Source organism: Rousettus aegyptiacus, unplaced genomic scaffold (assembly GCF_014176215.1).
Source record: "Rousettus aegyptiacus isolate mRouAeg1 unplaced genomic scaffold, mRouAeg1.p scaffold_m13_p_16, whole genome shotgun sequence".
NCBI classification, from domain to species: Eukaryota; Metazoa; Chordata; class Mammalia; order Chiroptera; family Pteropodidae; genus Rousettus; species Rousettus aegyptiacus.
Window position 1 is genome coordinate 17,105,683 of NW_023416291.1, and position 18,603 is coordinate 17,124,285.

The 18,603-nt window shown below is 41.1% G+C and overlaps 1 protein-coding gene and 1 pseudogene across 12 annotated transcripts in view; one reads left to right on the plus strand and one right to left on the minus strand.

The window, feature by feature from the left end:
• Nucleotides 1-6,686: 6,686 nt before the first annotated feature.
• Nucleotides 6,687-6,805, minus strand: LOC118612609 (annotated as a pseudogene).
• A 3,914-nt stretch (nucleotides 6,806-10,719) lies between these two features.
• DCLK2 (doublecortin like kinase 2) overlaps nucleotides 10,720-18,603 on the plus strand; it is a 129,867-nt gene continuing 121,983 nt past the window's right edge. For 8 of the 12 annotated variants that reach the window (XR_004955029.1, XR_004955031.1, XR_004955032.1 and 5 more), the window contains exon 1: nucleotides 10,936-11,945. Coding sequence is in view for 8 of the 12 variants with exons in the window: in XM_016144558.2 (XP_016000044.2) it covers nucleotides 11,525-11,945 (421 nt within the window). In the remaining 4 variants the exon portion in view is untranslated. Of the gene's footprint in view, nucleotides 11,946-18,603 lie in introns of all 12 variants that reach the window. The other 4 variants (XM_036234295.1, XM_036234298.1, XM_036234296.1 and 1 more) reach the window with 3 other exon arrangements.

The window sequence follows — 18,603 nt, forward strand, 5'->3', positions numbered from 1 at the left end:
TTCCTTTTGTTGGACAATGAGTTTCCCTTTTAAACTTTTGTGGTTGTTGTTGCTAAATGTTTCCTCTGAGGAGAAGTCTTCCAATTTTATTTTTAGAAACAAAAAGAGAACATTTTTGAAAACTGGAATCTCAAAAGGGAACTTCTAGGCGATGGCTCTTTATTTAGCCCAGAACAACAGCAACTTTGAGTAGGTTATAAGAATATAGCCCTGCAGTGGTTCAACCTCTGATTCTCTTTGTTCTGACCGATACCCATTAAATAGCATTTTTCAAGACTATATTTCACTCTCTTTCCTATGACAGATAGAAAATCAAATTCTTTTACCCCCAATAAAAAGTCATCCACATGTGTTTCCTGCTTGAATTGGAATCAGTTAGGATTGGCATCAAGTTATATAAATTGTTACCCTAGAATATTAAAACCCAAAGGAATTTTATGAGTCATATCATTCTACCCTCTTGTTTGTAGGTGAGGGAACTGAGATACAGAGAAGTTGAAGTTGAGTCTTGTTCTGCATTTTCAGCATCTACTCCTTACTTTGGTGACATCCTCTCACGCATTTGTTCATTCAGTAAATATCGAGCATGTAGGGGACACCATGCTCTGTGAGAGGTCTTGCATAAAAATACTAGAGTGTTTTAGACACATGCTCCAAGACTGTATTCAATAAGCCACACACAAATTCAGCCACACAGAACTGATATCCACTTTGCAAAATGGCGTGCTACTTTTCATGATTGCTCATGTCTTACTTGAAATTTTCTCAACCAGATTCAACTCCTCTTTCTCTTTGTGTCAAAATCCTATCCATCCTTAAAAGGCTAATTCAATTGTTAATTACTGCTATAGTCTGAATGTTTGTGTCCCCCCTAAAAGTCAAATGTCAAAATCCTAATGCCTAATATGATGCTATTAAGAGGTGGGGCCTTTGGAAGGTGCTTAAGTCATGAGGGTGGAACCCTCATCAATAGGATTGATGCTCTTATAGAAGAGATCTCATAGAGCTCCCTTGCCTTCCCACTGTGTGAAAATAAAATAAGAAGTCTGCAACCTGGAAGACAACCCTCACCCAACCATGATGTCACCCTGATCTGACTTCCAGCCTCCAGAACTGTGAGCAATAAATGTCTACTGTTCGTAAGTTCCCCAGCTGTGGTATTTTGTTATAGCTGCTCATCTGGACTAAGACAGCTACTCAATTAAGACTTTCTCAAATCCTTCAATCACAATTATATACTACTTCTTATGAATTTCCGTAGGATTTCCTTCACTTCTCTATGGCATGTATGGGCTGTCTTCTTGTCAGGTAGGTATTATGTGGTTGGATATATATCCTTTTTTTTTTTTCGGTAGTTTCAGCAATATGGTGGACTAAGCTAACATGGAAGCCCTCTAGCTATAAGTCCTTAGGAATACAGGTTAAAAAAATAACATAAGGGAAGGAAGGAAGGAAGGAAGGAAGGAAGGAAGGAAGGAAGGAAGAGAAATTTTTAGCTGATATTTCCACACAAAGAAGGAGAATCTTCATGTGCCAGAAACACAGAGGGAACTAAAGGCCATACTGATAAAAATGAGGCTTGAGGCTGCAACAACCTTGGGAGGCTGATGGAAGCAGCAGTATTGATTTGGTCACGACCAGGGTTTTGAAGCTAATCAGGAATAGAAGCCCTCTTTGGCCCACCTGAGGGGGAAGGCAGGGAGGAAGGCTAGGACTCTCAAGAGCCACAATCTCAGCCTAAGAGGACTAAAAAGCTCAGCCAACAAGGTAAGAAAGGGAATTAACTCTGTTCAGAGAAAAACAAGGCTAATATGAGAAAAATTTCAAGGCTTTCCTTGGTGTGAGTCTAAATTTACTTTACCTGGGCCCACAGGAAACCTCAAGCCTAGAAATTATCATGGTCCTAAGCCTGACGTTGCCTACAGGGCCACCTGGAGGATGTTAATATTAAACTGTGCTACTCATGCAGCATGGGATGACCACAGGCAAAAATGAGCCTCACTGAAGGGGGACTAGTAAAAAAAATTCACAAAAAATGCATAAAAATGAATTAAGGATAAAATAGATTTTTTTTAATCTCAAAATTTGATATATAGAAAAACTATATTAAAAAGACTATAATCTAAGTGTTTTAAGTTTTGAAAATATAAAAGGCATTGAAAAAAACATATGGCAATTCACTATGAGACAAAAGACAAAATTTTTTAAAGAACAAATTAGAATGTCTAGAAATGAATAGTCATTTAAATTTGCTGCTAGATAAGTGAGTTAGGCAGCAGATTAGACCCAGTTAAAGAAGGAATTAATAAACTCATAGATCTGAAGAAATTTTTCTGAACGTAGGACAGAGATAAAGAAAATATGAAAAGAACTAGAGAATAAACTTTAAAGTCTATTTAATGAGAATTCCAGAAGAAAGGAATTGAAAAATTATGGGAAGCGAAATATTTGGAGAGATAATGACTGATTGATAAAATCAATTGATAAAAGATATATTTTTCTCTTTTACCAGATAATTGACTTCTTTGGGAGCATAAACTAATTATTCACATTTACATGTTTAGAACATCATTAGAATGCATCAAATATCAATTTGATTAATATAAATGTACAAATCTCAGTAAAGGACAGATAATAATAAGCAAGATGTGACAGGTGTCATTAGAGAAGTACAAAGAAAATGCTCACTGCTGAAGAATTTTTAGTGAGAAATTACTTCCAGCTGGAATTATTAGAGAAAAAAAATCATGGAATAGATAAATGAGTACAGTTTGACAAGAAGGGGCTGAGCATTCCAAACAGAATGACCTAACAAAGGCACAGAATGCCTTTGAGAAAAAGCAAGTCATCCATTTTGGTTAAAGTTTATATCTAACAATTACATAGTTGTAGGAGATCGAGAAAATTAGAGCCAGATGACACCGGCCTTGAACCTCCGACTAAATATTCTGAACTAGTAGATAAAGAAAAAAACCTACGTAACTGATTGCTGAAGGTTTTTCAACAGTGGGGTGATAAGAATAGAACTGATATTTTAGGAAGATTGATCCAGATGACAATTATATGCAATATGAATTTGAGGGAAGACATAAGAGTCAGGAAAGTCCATTGATTTGTATGTCACGAAAAACTCTTGATAGTGACATAAAATGCAACTCAACCTGGCTTGAGCAAATAAGAGTTGTATTAGATCATGTAACCAACGTCCAGTTAGGTATGTTTTTACCCAGTGTTGTATAATAAAGAATGCGGTTGGCCCTTGTCCCTGGCTCCTGGAAGTAACCTCTAAATCTTTGGAATTTCCTGAGTAATGGAATATTTTTGTTATTCATGGTGGACCCTCATAGTTTATGCTAATGAAGTGACTCATGTTGGGCTTTAGGTAGTTTATGCTAAGGAGATGGTACATGAGGGGTGCCATTCATGCCCAAAAGATCAACCATGTGATTAGAGTTGGAAATTTCAGTTATGTAATTTTGGCCTGATGTCCCCAGAGAAGAGAGGGGCTAGAGATTGCATTCAATTACACGACTAATGATGCAATCAGTCATACTGACATAATGAAATCCCGGTAAAAACTGGAGACAAGCTGGAGTTGGTATCCCTGGTTAACAGCACTGGCGTGCCGGAGGGCCAACTGTCCTGACTGTGTAGGAAGAGCACACAGAAGCTCGCATTTTAGACTCTCCCAGACCTCACCCTAGGTGTCTCTTCTTTCAGCTAATACCCATTGTATCCTTTTTGCTGCAATAAAACTATAACTACAAGTATGGTGCTTTCCTGAGTTTTGTGAGTCATTCCAGTGAATTATCAAACCTGAAAGAGTAGTGTGACCCCTGTATCTTTAGCCAGTCGATCAAAAGGGTAGGTGGCCTGGGAACCCTTGAGTTTGCTACTATCTGAAGTGGGGGCTGACTTGTAGTGGACTACACCCTGAACCTGTGAAGTCTGGCTTAACTCTGGGCAGTTAGTTTCAGAAGTCATTGCATCCAGCAACGCAAAGACCATGAGATAGGATCATGCTTGGCCCACTCAAGGAACAGCAGAGAGGCCCAGGTGGCTGGAGTGCATGGTGGCAACAGTGAGAACATGAAGTGTGACAGGTCGTCAGAGCTAGATCATGCAGGCAGCAGTTCTTAGCTATGGCTGTGTGTTAGAACCAAATGTCCAGGCCACTGCCCCAGGTCGGTTACATCAGAATCTCTTTGGCTTAGCACAGGCATCTGTAGTTTTATAAGTTCTTTTGGTGAGGTAGGTCTTGATGTAGGCCCTGGTTGATCATAGTGTGAGGACATTAGATTTTGTTCTGAGAGTAAGAGGAAGTCATCGAAGCCTGTTGAGCAGGGGAATGACATCATCTACTTTAAATCCTGTCTTAAAGTTTTAAAAGATCTTCTCTGGCTGCTGTGTGAAGAATACTCTATATAACGGAACAAAGTGGAGGTGGAAGGTCAGGTGAGAGAGGAAGGTGGCTTGAAATAGGGCACCTCTGTAAGTGACAGTGGTAGAGAGAAATAGTTATGTCTGGGGTGTGTTTTGAAGGAAGATAGTTTGCTCATGAATTGGATGTGGGGCATAAGAGAATGAAAGAAGCCATGGATAAAACATGTTTGTTTTTTTGTTTTTGTTTTTGTTTGTTTTTTGGTCTAAGCGACAGGTAAAAGGTAATGCTAGCCCCTAGAGCCAATAGAATGTAGTCAACTAGCCAGGACTGAGTCACACGCCCACCCCTGGAGGGAGCGGTGAAGTCATTGTTGTCTAAGTCACTTGTACTGAGAATGAAAGAGGCTATTTCATCAAAGTAAAAATCAGGGTGTGCCACCAAAAGCAGGGAGAAAAGATGTTGGTGACCAAGAAAACTGGTTCATTGAGATCCGTTGGTTACAGACCTCACAAGTGCAAAACAAATTTTAATACAGAAATTTAGTTCTTACTCTTTCTCTTTTCCTTTCCAAAGACTTCAGTCCTGAAGCTATTAGGAGGGGCTGAGGGGGTAGCAATGGTGGACCAGAGCAGGGTGAGAAAGGCATTCAGCTAAGGAGGCAGCAGAGGCAGCCAGGCATGGGATGTTGGAGCCTGGGTGGAGTAAGAAGGGCAACACACAGGAGGACTGGCCTGTGAGGCACGCCAGAGCCTAAGCTGGGGATGAGCTTCTGCAGAGGAGGGTCACCCAACGAGTTTCCAAGTCAGAGTGGGTTGAGTAGAGCACCATGCAGAGCTTGGTCCAACACAGTGTGCTGGGGTCTGAGTGGGCTGAGGAGGGCATTTGTGGGGGTCAGAGGGGGCTGTCATACATACTGATGATTTACAAGATACGAGTGTGTTGATATGTATGCGTATTCCCGAGCTCTGTCCACTGAAGGGCTTGGAAGCAGATAAAACCCAGTAGCAATGAGCATACCTATTGCCCAAGTCTGGGCCCCTAAACAGCATTTTCCACTAAAAAAAAGAGAAATAACCAATTCCAGGGTGGAGGCAGAGAGTGTCACAGGAGTCCAGGACATGTAACCAAAAATAAAACAGTGCTCATTATTCCCACTAATAAGGTAAATATATTGTTTAACATTTGAATATTTCAAATATGTGTATAGGGTACAGAACATTTGTCCTAAAATAACCAGTTAATTTGCATTATAAACCTACTGCGAGTATAAAAATCATTAATTTTTAACTATAAATTCCTAAAGAAACAGACCGCTTTTTGATTAATGAATTTTGAAAGCTCGGAATGAACATTTTCTAGAGTTAGCATACCCCGGAGTCAATTTCTCTCTCTGCTGCTTGATCTTTTCTATTTCCTCAACTATAATCTGTTTCTTTAACTAGGTCATACCTACTCATTAATCATTATAAAAGCTTTATTATCTTTTAAATACTCATTACCATCATCATTTTAGTCTAGCATGTAGAGTGATGTGAATGGAGTTTGTCACATTCAGTCTTTATATAAGCATGGAATGCACTGCTGAGCTCAGGAAACTACTAAAAGCATGATCAATTTTAAAATAATTCTTTTTTAATTTTAAATGAAGCAAAAAGCCTAGATTCAAGGAGTAAATTTTATATCGGGTTTGAGAAATTCGATTCTACAGAAACAAGAGTGTTATAATAGCATGTCCCTATGGTCCTTCACTTTTGATGCTATTGAAATAATTGTTGGAAGTCACTCAGCTGTGCCTCTCTTCCTCAAAAGTAGGAATGGTGCTACCTGCCTAGATTTTCTTCTTAGGGAGATTAAAGAGAAAAAAAAAATCAAAATTTTAAGGAAAATAGTTGCTATTGAGAGTTTTTGTTACTTTCATTTTAGCAGTTATTGCCTCCGAAATAACAAATCACAAAATAACTGAGTATAATTTTGAATATATGGAATTTACCTGAAAAATAGGAGTATCTGTCCTAAACACTTTGTAAAAGTGAAATATACCAATAGGGAGAACTATTCACAGTTTTCTCATGAAAAAGTGCTTGTGTGCTAGATACATTTAAAGTAGGCATATTTGAAGTTTTCTTCAATTCATCTGATATTTTTTTATTAAAAAATAAGCTTGAATTTTTTAAACAACCAGTGATTGAATGATTGATTGATTGATTTTTTATTTTTATTTTTTATGCGAGACAACCCTTGGTATACCTCACAGATTGCAAAAACCTTGTCAACTTACAATCTCTTATTTTTTATTTTTTTACATCTACAGCACCCAGTCTTCCTAGGTGGTCTCCCATCCAAGTACTAACCAGACCTGACCCTGGTTAGCTTCCAAGATCAAACGAGATCGGGCTTGTTCAGGGTGGTATGGCCATAGACTTAACCAGTGATTTAAATTTGAATTTTCTGAAACTAAAAGGGTAGTTTGAAGAATTCCCTCATATGTATATTTGCAAGAAGTCAGTATATTTGTCAACTGCTATAAAGGTCATCTTTGTTAAAGACAGCAAAGCTCCCCTGGTGAAGCATCAAATGAAAGAACGGTTTGCCTGAATCTTTTTTCCAATCTGTGTACAGGTTATGTGGATGGTAGAGAGTCTCTGAACAGTTTTGTTTTATACCCTTTCCTGTTAAACTTGACAGAAAACACTAGAACTTATCATCATTAAAGATTATGAAATAAAAAATAATGCTCAGTTTCAAAAATTCAAGTTCACAGTCAACAGTCCCTCTCACTGAAAATAGTTGTTTTATCACTCTGGCTTCTGGGAGAAATGCTTGGCATGCCCTGAACAGGAACAAAAACATGAGACAGCAGAAAGTCAGCACAGTGCAGTCTAAAAGGTTAGTCAGCATCCTTTATGTAACACATAATGGAGTAGCTGGAAAACTGCCTTTAAAAGCAAAAGTTTTGGGCCAAAATTGAAGACTGGCCAATGCATTTGAAAAGTAAAGTAGCATGAAGCAAAACCAGGAGATGTTCAAGGCAAGTTTCTTATGTAAAGCTCCACAAGGCAGTACATAATGAAATGTATTTTAAACAAATTATGCTAAATAAATATTTGCATTGTATTTCTCAGTAAAGGTAGCGGTGGAGAGGTTAGCAGAGGGAGAGGAAGTTACCACTTGACTAAAAGCAGCTCTAAAACTATTGCTAATCTGTGTGATCAAAAGAGAAGTGTAGAGAGCAACAAATAAAGACCCTGACCTCATGTCTGGTTGAGTTTTTCTGCCTCCTGTGAATTTTAGAAGATCCCTCTTGGATATCGCCTACAAAATTTTCACATCTGCTAAATGTGAAATTTAAAATTATTATCTATCAAGAGCAGAAAGAGAAAAATTCTAATCATGCAAAAAAAAGAAGAGAATTTTGGATTGAAATTTTTAGATACTTTGTAGCATGGAAATGAAGCCATTTTTAAAGTACTCTGAACAAAAGTTTTTATTAAGACAAGTGTTTGATTAAGAGAGGTTAGTTAACGGTATAGAGACTTCACAGCCAATGAAGAGCTAAGGTCAAGATAGGCTTCTACGTGGTGAAGAGTCAGGGCCAGCCCCTCCTAATGAAATCCCTTTACACCAGGACCTAGCAGACAGAGTGGGTAGACTTTGCACCAAGGAGAATTAGTTGTCTTCTGGAAGGACGACTGATTAGCAAATCAAATATTGTTCGTTCCTTGGTCAGAAAAAAAAGTGCATCTCGACAAAGGAAATGCCAGTTGAAATATTTTATTCTGCAAATTCTGCAACCTCTTGAAAGGGGAAAATCTTAAATCATAAAGTAACCCCAATTAATTAATAGTTGTCTACATAGAGCCCATCAATTTTATTTGCTTTATAATCATAAAGCTAAGACTAATTCTTTCCACCTCAATAAATCTTTAAACTTTTGCCAACTGCATCTCGATATATACTATATTCACTAAGTAAATATCTTATGAAAAGTGCCTCTTAATTCTTATAGTAAGGTCAGGGATAACACTCTTCAAAGAAATTAATGCAAAGGGCAAGAGCAAAATATATATTTTTTCAACTAAGTAACAGCTATGAAAATACTTTCCCTTCTTCCCCTACCCCTGTTGAAAAGCAGTAACCTTTGTTTAACTGAAGGATATAATATTAGAGAATAATGTTAAAATATTGGCATATTATATCATTGTATTCACTATTTAAGAAGGACCAAATATTTCTTTAAAGATCTTTGAGAAAACGTGTTTATGTGGGTGTACTAAAGATTTAATGGTTGAACCCTGTGTTACGAGCCTGCATCATACCCCCAATGATCCCTGACTCCTGGTGGCCATACATCCATGTAGTCTCCTCTCACATTAAGTAGGCTGACCTGTGTAATCTACAGGCTATTTTGGGAACACCACTGTATAACTTCCAAAGGTATATCATAAAAGACATTGTGGTTTTCACCTTGTTCTCTCTTAGTTGCCTTGCTCTGGAGAAAGTCAGCTGACATGTTGTGACAACACTCAAAGAAATTATAGAGAGGTCCTCACGACAGGGAACTGACGCCTCCTACCAACATCTATGTGAGTGAGCCATCTTGGAAGTGGTTGTTGTGTCAGTCAAATCTTCAGATGACTGCAGCCCCAATCAACATCTTGATTGCAATTTTATGAGATGTGGAGGAAAGCTATTTCTGGACTCCTGACCCACAGAAGCTGCTGAAATCATACCTGTTTATTGTTGTAAATCACTAAGTTTGAGATCATCATCGATTACTTCAGTAATAGATTACAAATTCTTTTTTTCCCAAGAAACTCATAGCAAAACAAGTGAACACTTCTATTAAAAGCTATTTACAAAGCTGATAAATCCTGTTTTTATTAATACTTAATAGGGCGTTATCTCAAGTTCCTTGTTTCTCTAAGTGTTGTACCAGACCAGCAGTGTGGGCATCACCTAAGAGCTTGTTAGAAATATAGAATTTCAAATTCTACCCCAGACCTACTGGGGTAGAATTTGCATTTTATGAGATTCTCCAACTACACATAAGTGCATCAAAGTTTAAGAATCACTGATCTACTTGACTCCTAATGTTACAGCCTTGGTTGGACACCCTACCTATACGTTAAGGAGCACTTTCCTAAATACTATTGGAGAAACCCATCCCCAGAAATTGTGATTTAATTGGTCTGGGTTGAGGTCTATCATGGTGGTGGACCTAATTACACTTCAGAATTTTCCCCCTTGGAAAACTACATTGAAGTCTCAGATCAGCTCTGACTTCCCAGCATGCTCCAATCCTGGTTTTAGAAGCCAGGTATGCCCAGGTATACCTGAGACTACCCCGAGGGAAAGGTGCACTGAGCAGGAATCCTCTGGGGCATTGCCCCAGTTTCACAGCTGCTGAAATACTACTGCGTACGTTCCCTCCTTCTCTGATGCTCTTCTAGGACTCGGTTCATTGAAAGAAACGCATCATGCTTTCCTGCTCCATAGGTCAGTTTGGATTTGCTGTCTAGGGCCACTCAGAGAAGCAGGTGCTGAATAGCCTAAGGTTTCAGGGTAGCTTACCCACTATCGGATTGGGACCAATTTTTATTTATTTATTTTTTAGTTTCATTGTTCCTCGATGGCAAAAATGGAATTAACTAATGGTTCTCACAAGCCTTTGGAAAATACACTTTTGCTATTGACCAGACACTACTAAATTAAGAATTCCAGTATGATGGGCGCTTAAGAAAGTTCAACTTATTACTTAATAAGTGGCTCAAGGAGACAACATTAGAGACCACTTGAATATAGGTGGTGAGGGAAGAGGGTGCAAGAACTGTCCATTTCCTTTACTAATGCACCCCCAGTGACAGAAATCATACCTTGGCACAAGGCACGCTCGGAATAAGTACTTGTGGGTTGAATAGTCTCTCAAAACCCAGTAACTTCTGACCATTCACTCAAAGTTACTGAACGTGTCTGCAATGCAAACTGTGGAGGCTGTTTTACCAAAGGATTTCTAAATAAAGCTCCAAATCTGCTCTTAGAAATTAAAATTTGTGCCTAAATTCAATGCCATGTTTCAAATTTCTGTCCTAGTTTGGTCTCGATTCCTCATTTGGAGGCTTGCTAAAGGATGTGATCCCTGCCCTTGAATCTCCTTCCTTTGTGGGGTTTTTTTTTTTTTTTTTTTTTGGCTTGCCGCGGCTGCGCTGCCTAGCGCGCCGCACGGGTGTGTAGCTGTCAGCGGCCGGGGCTGCCTAGGACCCAGGGGGAGCCGCTGCTCTCGCGCTGCAGCGTCTCCGCGCCTCGGTGCCGACCCGCCCGGCCCGCTCGCCGTCGCCCAGCTCCCTCTCACCCTCCCTCCGGGGTTTTGGTAACCTCTGCGGGGCAGGGAGCCCCCTCCAGCCCTGACAGCCGGCCCGGCGCGGATGCTCGCGGGTGGGCTGGCAGGGCCGGCCGCTAGGGAGCCGGGCTGCATCATTTCCCGCTAGGGCCGGGCTCTGCAGGAGGAAAGGGCTCCGCTCGGCCCTCCCCAACCGGCCCCTCCCGCAGCGCCCGGGGGCGAGGGCGGCGGCGCGGCGGGGCCCGGGCCGCGCTGGGCTGGGCTGGGCGGGGCGCAGCGCCCCCACGGCCCGCGACGCGGCTCCCACGCGCCCAGCCCCGCCCCTCCCCCTCCCCGGCCGTCCGTGCCCCGCAGCGCCCCGGGGAGCCGCCGGCGAACGCGAGCCGCGCGGGCCGCCGAGCTTTGTGTGCGCCGCGGGCCCGGGGCGAGCCTGGGGCGGCGCCGCGCGGAGGCTCCGGCCGGCGCTCAGGCGGGAGTTGTAAGGCGTGGCGGGGCGGAGGAGGCGCTTGGGGGGGCGTGGGACTCGCCGGCAGGCGGGAGGGGCCGAGCCAGCCGCGCCGGACAATGAGCCGGGCAGCTCGACGCTGCGGCCACTTTTAGGCCGGGCGCCGGCGGGCGGGAGCATCCGCGGCTCAGCGGCCCCACCTGCGAGCAGGGGGCGGGATGCCAGAGCCAGGTGTCCTGGCGCGTTGAAAAGGCCCTTCACAGCCCGGCGTCCCTGAGCTGCCTCTCGCGCTGACCCTGGCTGCCTGCACGCTTTGGCTGGGACGGTTTTCTTGCGGACAGCGCTCGGAGCGGCCGCGATGGCCAGCACCAGGAGCATTGAACTGGAGCACTTCGAGGAACGGGACAAAAGGCCGCGGCCGGGGTCGCGGAGAGGAGCGCCCAGCTCCTCTGGGGGTAGCAGCAGCTCTGGCCCCAAGGGGAACGGGCTCATCCCCAGCCCGGCGCACAGTGCCCACTGCAGCTTCTACCGCACGCGGACGCTGCAGGCCCTGAGCTCGGAGAAGAAGGCCAAGAAGGCGCGCTTCTACCGGAATGGGGACCGCTACTTCAAGGGCCTGGTCTTTGCCATCTCCAGCGACCGCTTCCGGTCCTTCGATGCGCTGCTTATGGAGCTCACCCGCTCCCTGTCGGACAACGTGAACCTGCCTCAGGGCGTCCGCACCATCTACACCATTGACGGCAGCAGGAAAGTCACCAGCCTGGACGACCTCCTCGAAGGTAGGAGGGGAGAGCCCGGCGCGGCAGGTGCGGCCCAGCAGGTGCAGTGGCCGCGGGCCCACGTGCGCCCGCCTGACCTGCGCTGGGGAGGGGGAGAGCTTGCGGGGTTTCTTCTAGGCGACCACAGGGAATTGTATGGTTCTCTCTGCTTTTCTCTAGGCTCTATGTGTGGAACGCACTTCCACCTATATTCTCACTGCCCTTCCCTAGAGATTTGCCGGGAAAAAAAAAAAAAAAAGAAAAAAAGAAAAAGAATGAAAGGAAAAGAAAAATCGTAACAGGCTTTGGTGTCATGTCTTAAAATTGGCGAAATCCCCACCCCCACCCCGTTTTTTGTTTTTGAAATACAGACTATTTGCAAAATTGGTGAGGATTCTGGTAACCCTTTAGCTAATAAGTGGTCTGTTCAGCCTTGTAAAGGACCTCAGTGCAGGCACCTGTGTTTTATTCAGAAGCTGTGGTGAAACACTCTGGTTTGGCTTCTCTGCTTTGGCTTGCAGCAGAAGTTACATGCGGTCAGGAGGGGTGATCCTAGGGAATGGTTCTCAATCTTGGCTGCATCTTGGGTCACTGGGGACTTAAAAAAAAAAAAAATCCACCCCCATGTTAGGATGTAGTTGGTTTGGTGTGTGATTTGTGCATCCAGAGTTTTTAAAGCTCCCCAGGTGATTCGAATGTGCAGCCAAGATTGAAAACCACTGTGCTAAAGAGATTTCCACATTTGGTTGGTAATGAGGAGAATCAAGGTCAATCCCTTGCCTCTTCTCCCAGTGAAATTAGCTGGTTAGGATGAGAGCTGGAGGTCACTGGAATCAGCAGTTGGTACCTATAATAAATCAGTAATCCTAGACCGTCAGCCATACTTCACTCAAAGGGACTGATTGGCTGTGGGTTGTGTCATCCTCGAATTCCTGCAATATTTACTTGTTCCATTTAGGGAAAAAAACATTATTAAGTATAAGCATACCTAGGAGATGTTGCGGGTTTGGTTCCAGAACACTGCAATAAAGCAAGTATCGCAATAAAGCAAGTTGTAATCTTTTTTGCTGGTGGAGGGTCTTGCCTTTGATTTGTAAAAAATGCAACATCTGCTAAGTGTAAGAAAGCGAAGCGCCAGCACAAGAGGTATACCTGTGGTTAAGAACCTATTTCCAGATCTAAGCTGCACCTGTAAAGATCAGACCAAACGCAACTGTTTGCCAACCGTATTTACATACAATTTGCTCTCATGCATCTTGTGCATCTACATGGCACATTCCATGTAGTCAGAGCAATATTGGTTTGGCAGGGAAAGGAAACTGAACTTTGAGCCAACTGTTTTTCTTACCTTATATCATCACATTCTTCCATTCTGAAAGCATTATGCCCACTTTACATATGAGGAAACTTAGGCAACATGCCTTGTTCTGCAGCACCCACAGTACATGGTCTTATATCTATAGTTCACTTTTAATAAATCGATGTAGCCACACTGAGAAGTCCTGGAAGTGGTTGAGTTTCTCTATGTAGTTACCATTACCAGTTTTCCCGCCCCTGGCTAGATGGCGACCCAACCAACATTAAGTTGTCTCTTCAATCTATGTGTCTGTTAGCAACTTCACACATTCTCTTGGTCAGTTGTGTGTTTTGCTTTTAAAGGCTTCCTGAAAAAGTGATGACAACCAGAGTATAGTAGTAAAATAAAGATACACTGTTTAAAGGATTTTATCACTTTATGGTGTAACTTAAAAGCAACATTTGCTATGTATTTCAAAATTGAATAACACATTTTCTGACTGACCTAATACTGGATTAGCAACCCTATGGAAGGATCAAGATAATGCCTGTTGATTAAGCACTCATTACTCACACGCTCTTGGGATACTGTGGCTGGTGTGGTCCGGGAAGGGACAGCAATTTTAATAGCTTTCTCTTAAGTAATTCTAACAGTGTATTTGCTACATGAAATTAATATAATCAAAAGATTCATATAATGAGGGAGATGGTCAAGATCACCATTATGCACGTTAATGAGGACACTTATTGTCCACTGAATTTGTCATTGCTCAGGCAGTACATGGTTCACTGAGTCAGACTACCTTCAAATATAAATAGAAGGTTGCCATATTTTCTTCTAATCATTCATTCACTGATTTTTGGAGGGTGGGGAACCATAAGAATATGTAGGGTTCAAATTACACCATCATATGATAAATAATGCTATAATACAAACACTTGCACAACAGAAACATTTTCCTAGTCTAGCCAATTGCCCACTTGTTTCAAGCGGTATTCAGTTACTGCAAAAGAAGAAAATTTGTTCACTTCTTTTGTCATAGTGGCATTCTCTCTGACAAGGGATCTTTGTTTAAGTCTTGAATTTTCCAGAAAATGAGTGGAATATCCTATTTCAAGAGAGTTTTTAAGAAAGAACCATTAATGCTTAATATCAATCATTTGATAGTTTAAATAGTTTCAACATTTAATTAAAATTGTGTTCAAATGTTCAGATTTATCATGCAGAGACACCAGCCGTGAAGTTTTTATTTGCATCAGTAAAAATAGGGGTATAGAAGTATTGTCCATGTTGTCAAAATGAACTGTTTCATCTTAGTTCATCTTCTTAAATCAAGATTCTCTTGTATTTTTTACACCATTATGTTTGACTTCTCCTCCACCTCTTCCATCTCATGAAATTTGTAGTTGAGGAGATATTGTATTTCCGAAAATGTTTTTTAGCGAAGAATGGAAAGTGATGACTTGAGACCACAGGGCTCGGATACTCATTCAGAAGTCCAATCTCACTGAACTTGGGTGACGAAAGAAATTCGTATGGCCTAGATTTTTTTCTGCCCTTGACCTTGAGAATTTGGCAACTAACAACAGGGTTCAGGTGTTGGCTGGCACTCCTCCTGTGCTTCACTAAATCAGCAGGCATCTTCAGGATATTGGTTTACCTCACCTTGCTGAACTGGTCCCATGTATCCCTGTAACCCTGTTTATCCTTTAAAACTGAATGGGGACCTTCTTGCAGAAGAGGACTACTACTCATAACTGTCCATACTGGGTCGAGCTGTCTGAAGCCATGAGCAGGCCAAATCTGTAGCATCTGTGGTGGATAACCGAGGATCTCCAGATGACTCATTCTTTTAAATTCTCACATTTCTGAGTAAGTCAGAACTCCTTGTTTTAGTTTTATTCCATGAGTGTTCTCCCCTTTTAAACATTTTGTGTGTATTTGTAAAGTTTTGCTGTCCTAGAGAGAAGTACCCAAGGATAGTTGAAACTAACATGTCAGGATTCTGGATTCTGTTGACAGAAAAAATCACCGCAGTTCTCTGGGCCTCAGTGTCCTTTTCTGTTGAGTGAAAAGTGGGCAAGTTAAATCCCCTCTAGTCTAAGAGTTTGTGGTCTCCCTTTTCCTAAGAGGCTATTTTCTGAGTGTATGGTGGCCCGGGCTGCCTTTTCCTACCCAGGATTTGTCTTCCAGAAAATTGACAAAACTGCAGATGTCATACCAAGTAGGGAGTGGGTGTATGGCTCAGATGAAGTGTTCGTTAGGAGCCAAGATAATTAATAGCTACCAGTCTCTGCCTCTCTCATTCCAAAGTGAAATGTCATTTTGTTATTTCTGCCTATTATTCTTTAATCTACAATAAATAGCTGATTGAATTTTGGGGGTATGCGAGAGCATTTTTATAATTTTAATAAATGATACTTCCATGCTTCCATTAAGTTAACTTGAAGATAAGCTTGAATTAAATTGAAGAAAAATAAGGTTTCAAAGAAATCAACACCTCAAGTTTCTGAAGTTTTCTTACTAAGCCAGGTTTATTGAATCCGTTTGGTTAGGTCAATGTCTTTGAAGGTGTAAAACCAAAATACATTTACTGAGAGAGTTTTTAGTTAAGTAAAAACAAATTTCCATAAAAATTTATAATATTTTTTCATTTTGAAAAAGATATTTTACAGTAATAATAGAAACTGAGCTCTTGGAACCTGTTATGGGCTTACGTTTCTTTCCTCACAGTGATTTTTAAGATATTTTCACATAGAAGTCAAAAGCAGCACATATTAAAGGAATATGTGATGAATGGACATGAAAGTTTAACATTGACTAAGGCTGGCAAAGCCTTCTCTATGTGGCAGACTTCTAGATTCTTCAAGACCTTCGAATATCATCTCTCTCTGAGGTCTATTCCTAGACCTCAGGAATAATGGTCTCAAGCACATTTGTTTTTCAGCTGCTAGGGATACAGTGTCTTCCCTCAAGATGCTGACATTCTAGAGGGAGAGAGATAGTGAACACTTAAACACACACGTCCCAACTAAAGTGCTGCATTGACCAGGATGATGGAAAAATCTTCCCAGAGGAACAGATGTTGGAGCTAAGGCCTGAGGTCAAGCTTATAACTCTTCCCTCTACTAATAACATTTTTTTTTACCTCTATTATAAATCGCTTTGTAATTAGTGGTATATTGAATCTGTCTTTTGCACTAGACTAAAAGCATTGTGAGATCACACAATAAATTCATTGAATACATAAACCAGGAAATGACTTTACTTCTAAGTAAATAATAAGGCCCACTTATAAATAAGTAATAAATTTTACTGCTAAATAAATAGCCTAGAAAATGATTTTATTTCCCCTGGCTGTCAAGGGAAGTTTTATGTGAATAAAGTTTAAATAGGGTTGTTCCTATATTATTTGTGAAAATATTTTGAAAAATTGGCTTATATTTCAGGTAAACCAGAGGTGCTGTGCTCCGTATTCGTTGTGGGGAAAATGACTCTTTCATAATATCTGGTTCTATAAATTTGATTCTTTATCTCATTTCCTTAAAAAAGGGAAGTTCAGATGTGTGATGATACAACTGCAAATAAACTTTCCAGAGGTAATGGGAAGAGAAATTTTAATTTGGAGAATTCTACGGGGTTGGGGACAGAAAAGGAATATTTAAGAGAGCATTTATAAGATTAGAGTATGCCAAAAGGATACTCTGGTAGTTATAAGAAAAGATAGATATTTTGTGAGGTTGTAGGCAGTGGAAATGGATATTTTATGGTCCTGTGATGTGAAATGAAGGCATCTAGATTCCCCTGGGCAGTGCCTGTCAAACGTCTTTCTTCATGGCTGGCAGAGCCAGGGAAGATGCTGCGGGTTTGTATCTCTTCTGGGTGTCTTTATCCTCATCCCGCCTGCTCATGCGCCCACCACCTCTGTTTTTATCTCTTCTGCTCAAATAGCTACCCAAAGGATTAGAGATTCTTTTCTTCTCAGCATTACTATCATTTATCAGATGTTTTATATGCAGCCATCATGTGAAGTACTTTAGTGTTTTATTGCGCTTAACTCTTATTCTATCTTGTGAAATGTGGCTGCATTGTCCTCATTTTACAGATGGGGAAGCCAAGGATCAGAGAGGATAAAGAAATTGTCCCCTTGCACCAGGTGGGACTGGAAGTTGAGGCCTTTCTTCCTGGCTTTGAACTTCTGTATTCTTACTATGTTCTACCACCTGCGAGGAAATAGTGTCCATTTCGACCCCAGAAGTTTTCATAGGTCATAATCTATTGGTAATCCAAAGCGCTCCATCACTGTGCAGCCAAACCCATTAATCATTTATATTTGGGAGATGAACGTTGCAGTAGTCCATCAGTTGCTGTTGATGTAAAGACACGTTTAGGATGTTTCCAGTATGATTCCTGAAATAAAATACATCATTCTATGCACCTGCAAAGTAATGTTCTGCATTCAGGTTCTGTAGAGTTGCCTTGCTCGACCTCAGCTCTCTTATCTGGAAAATGAAAGACAAGTTAGGTAGTTGCTAAGGGCCTTTTCTCCTTTAAAGTTCAATAATCTTGATAAATACTTCTGGGAGTGGGAAAGAAATGATCCTAGCTCTGCCTGGCTCCATGTTCCTCTTCAAAAATTGACCAGGTTTTATGGTCCGATGTGGTTATCCAGGTTTAGATGGAGTTCTTAGAACCCTCAGTAATCCATAGGAGAATAGTCTCAAGAAAGGGACAATTACAAGACTGGCACCACAGTCTTGTTCATTTCTTTATCCCATGCAACAAATACTTCTGGTGCATAATGTCTGGTGATTCATTTTATTTTTGTGCTATATATAAGAAGTAGAACTAGGTGGCTATAGGTGTTTTTAAAAATCTTAGTTAAGACAGCCAACTGGATAATTGGCCAGATTTGCAGAGGTAGAATACGTTCATGCAAAATTGAAATATCCTTTGCTCCTTCATACATCAGTTTTTAAATAAGTTTTCAATAAAAAAAGGTGCAATATGTTGATGTTTTAACAATTTGTCAATATCACTAGTGTTCAAAATGCCTGACTTGATTTTTCTCCTTAGACAACTATCAGAACCACATTGTTCCACCTTTATTTCGTGTGTGTGTGTGTGTGTGTGTGTGTGTGTGTGTGTGTGTGTGTGTTTAAATTCCAGGGATATTCTAACTCCCCTAATATTTTTGGTGTCTGTTTTGGAGTTCTCTGACATAGGTAGGACTTAGTTTTGTTCACCTTCTGCATTTATTTTTAAGCATTGTTAGGAAATGTATTTACATACAGTTTTATTACAATCTGACACCTTTTAATTTTGAGTTGGAAATATTTTAAGGCTAGAATTTTCATTCCATAAGACATGCTATAATTTTTT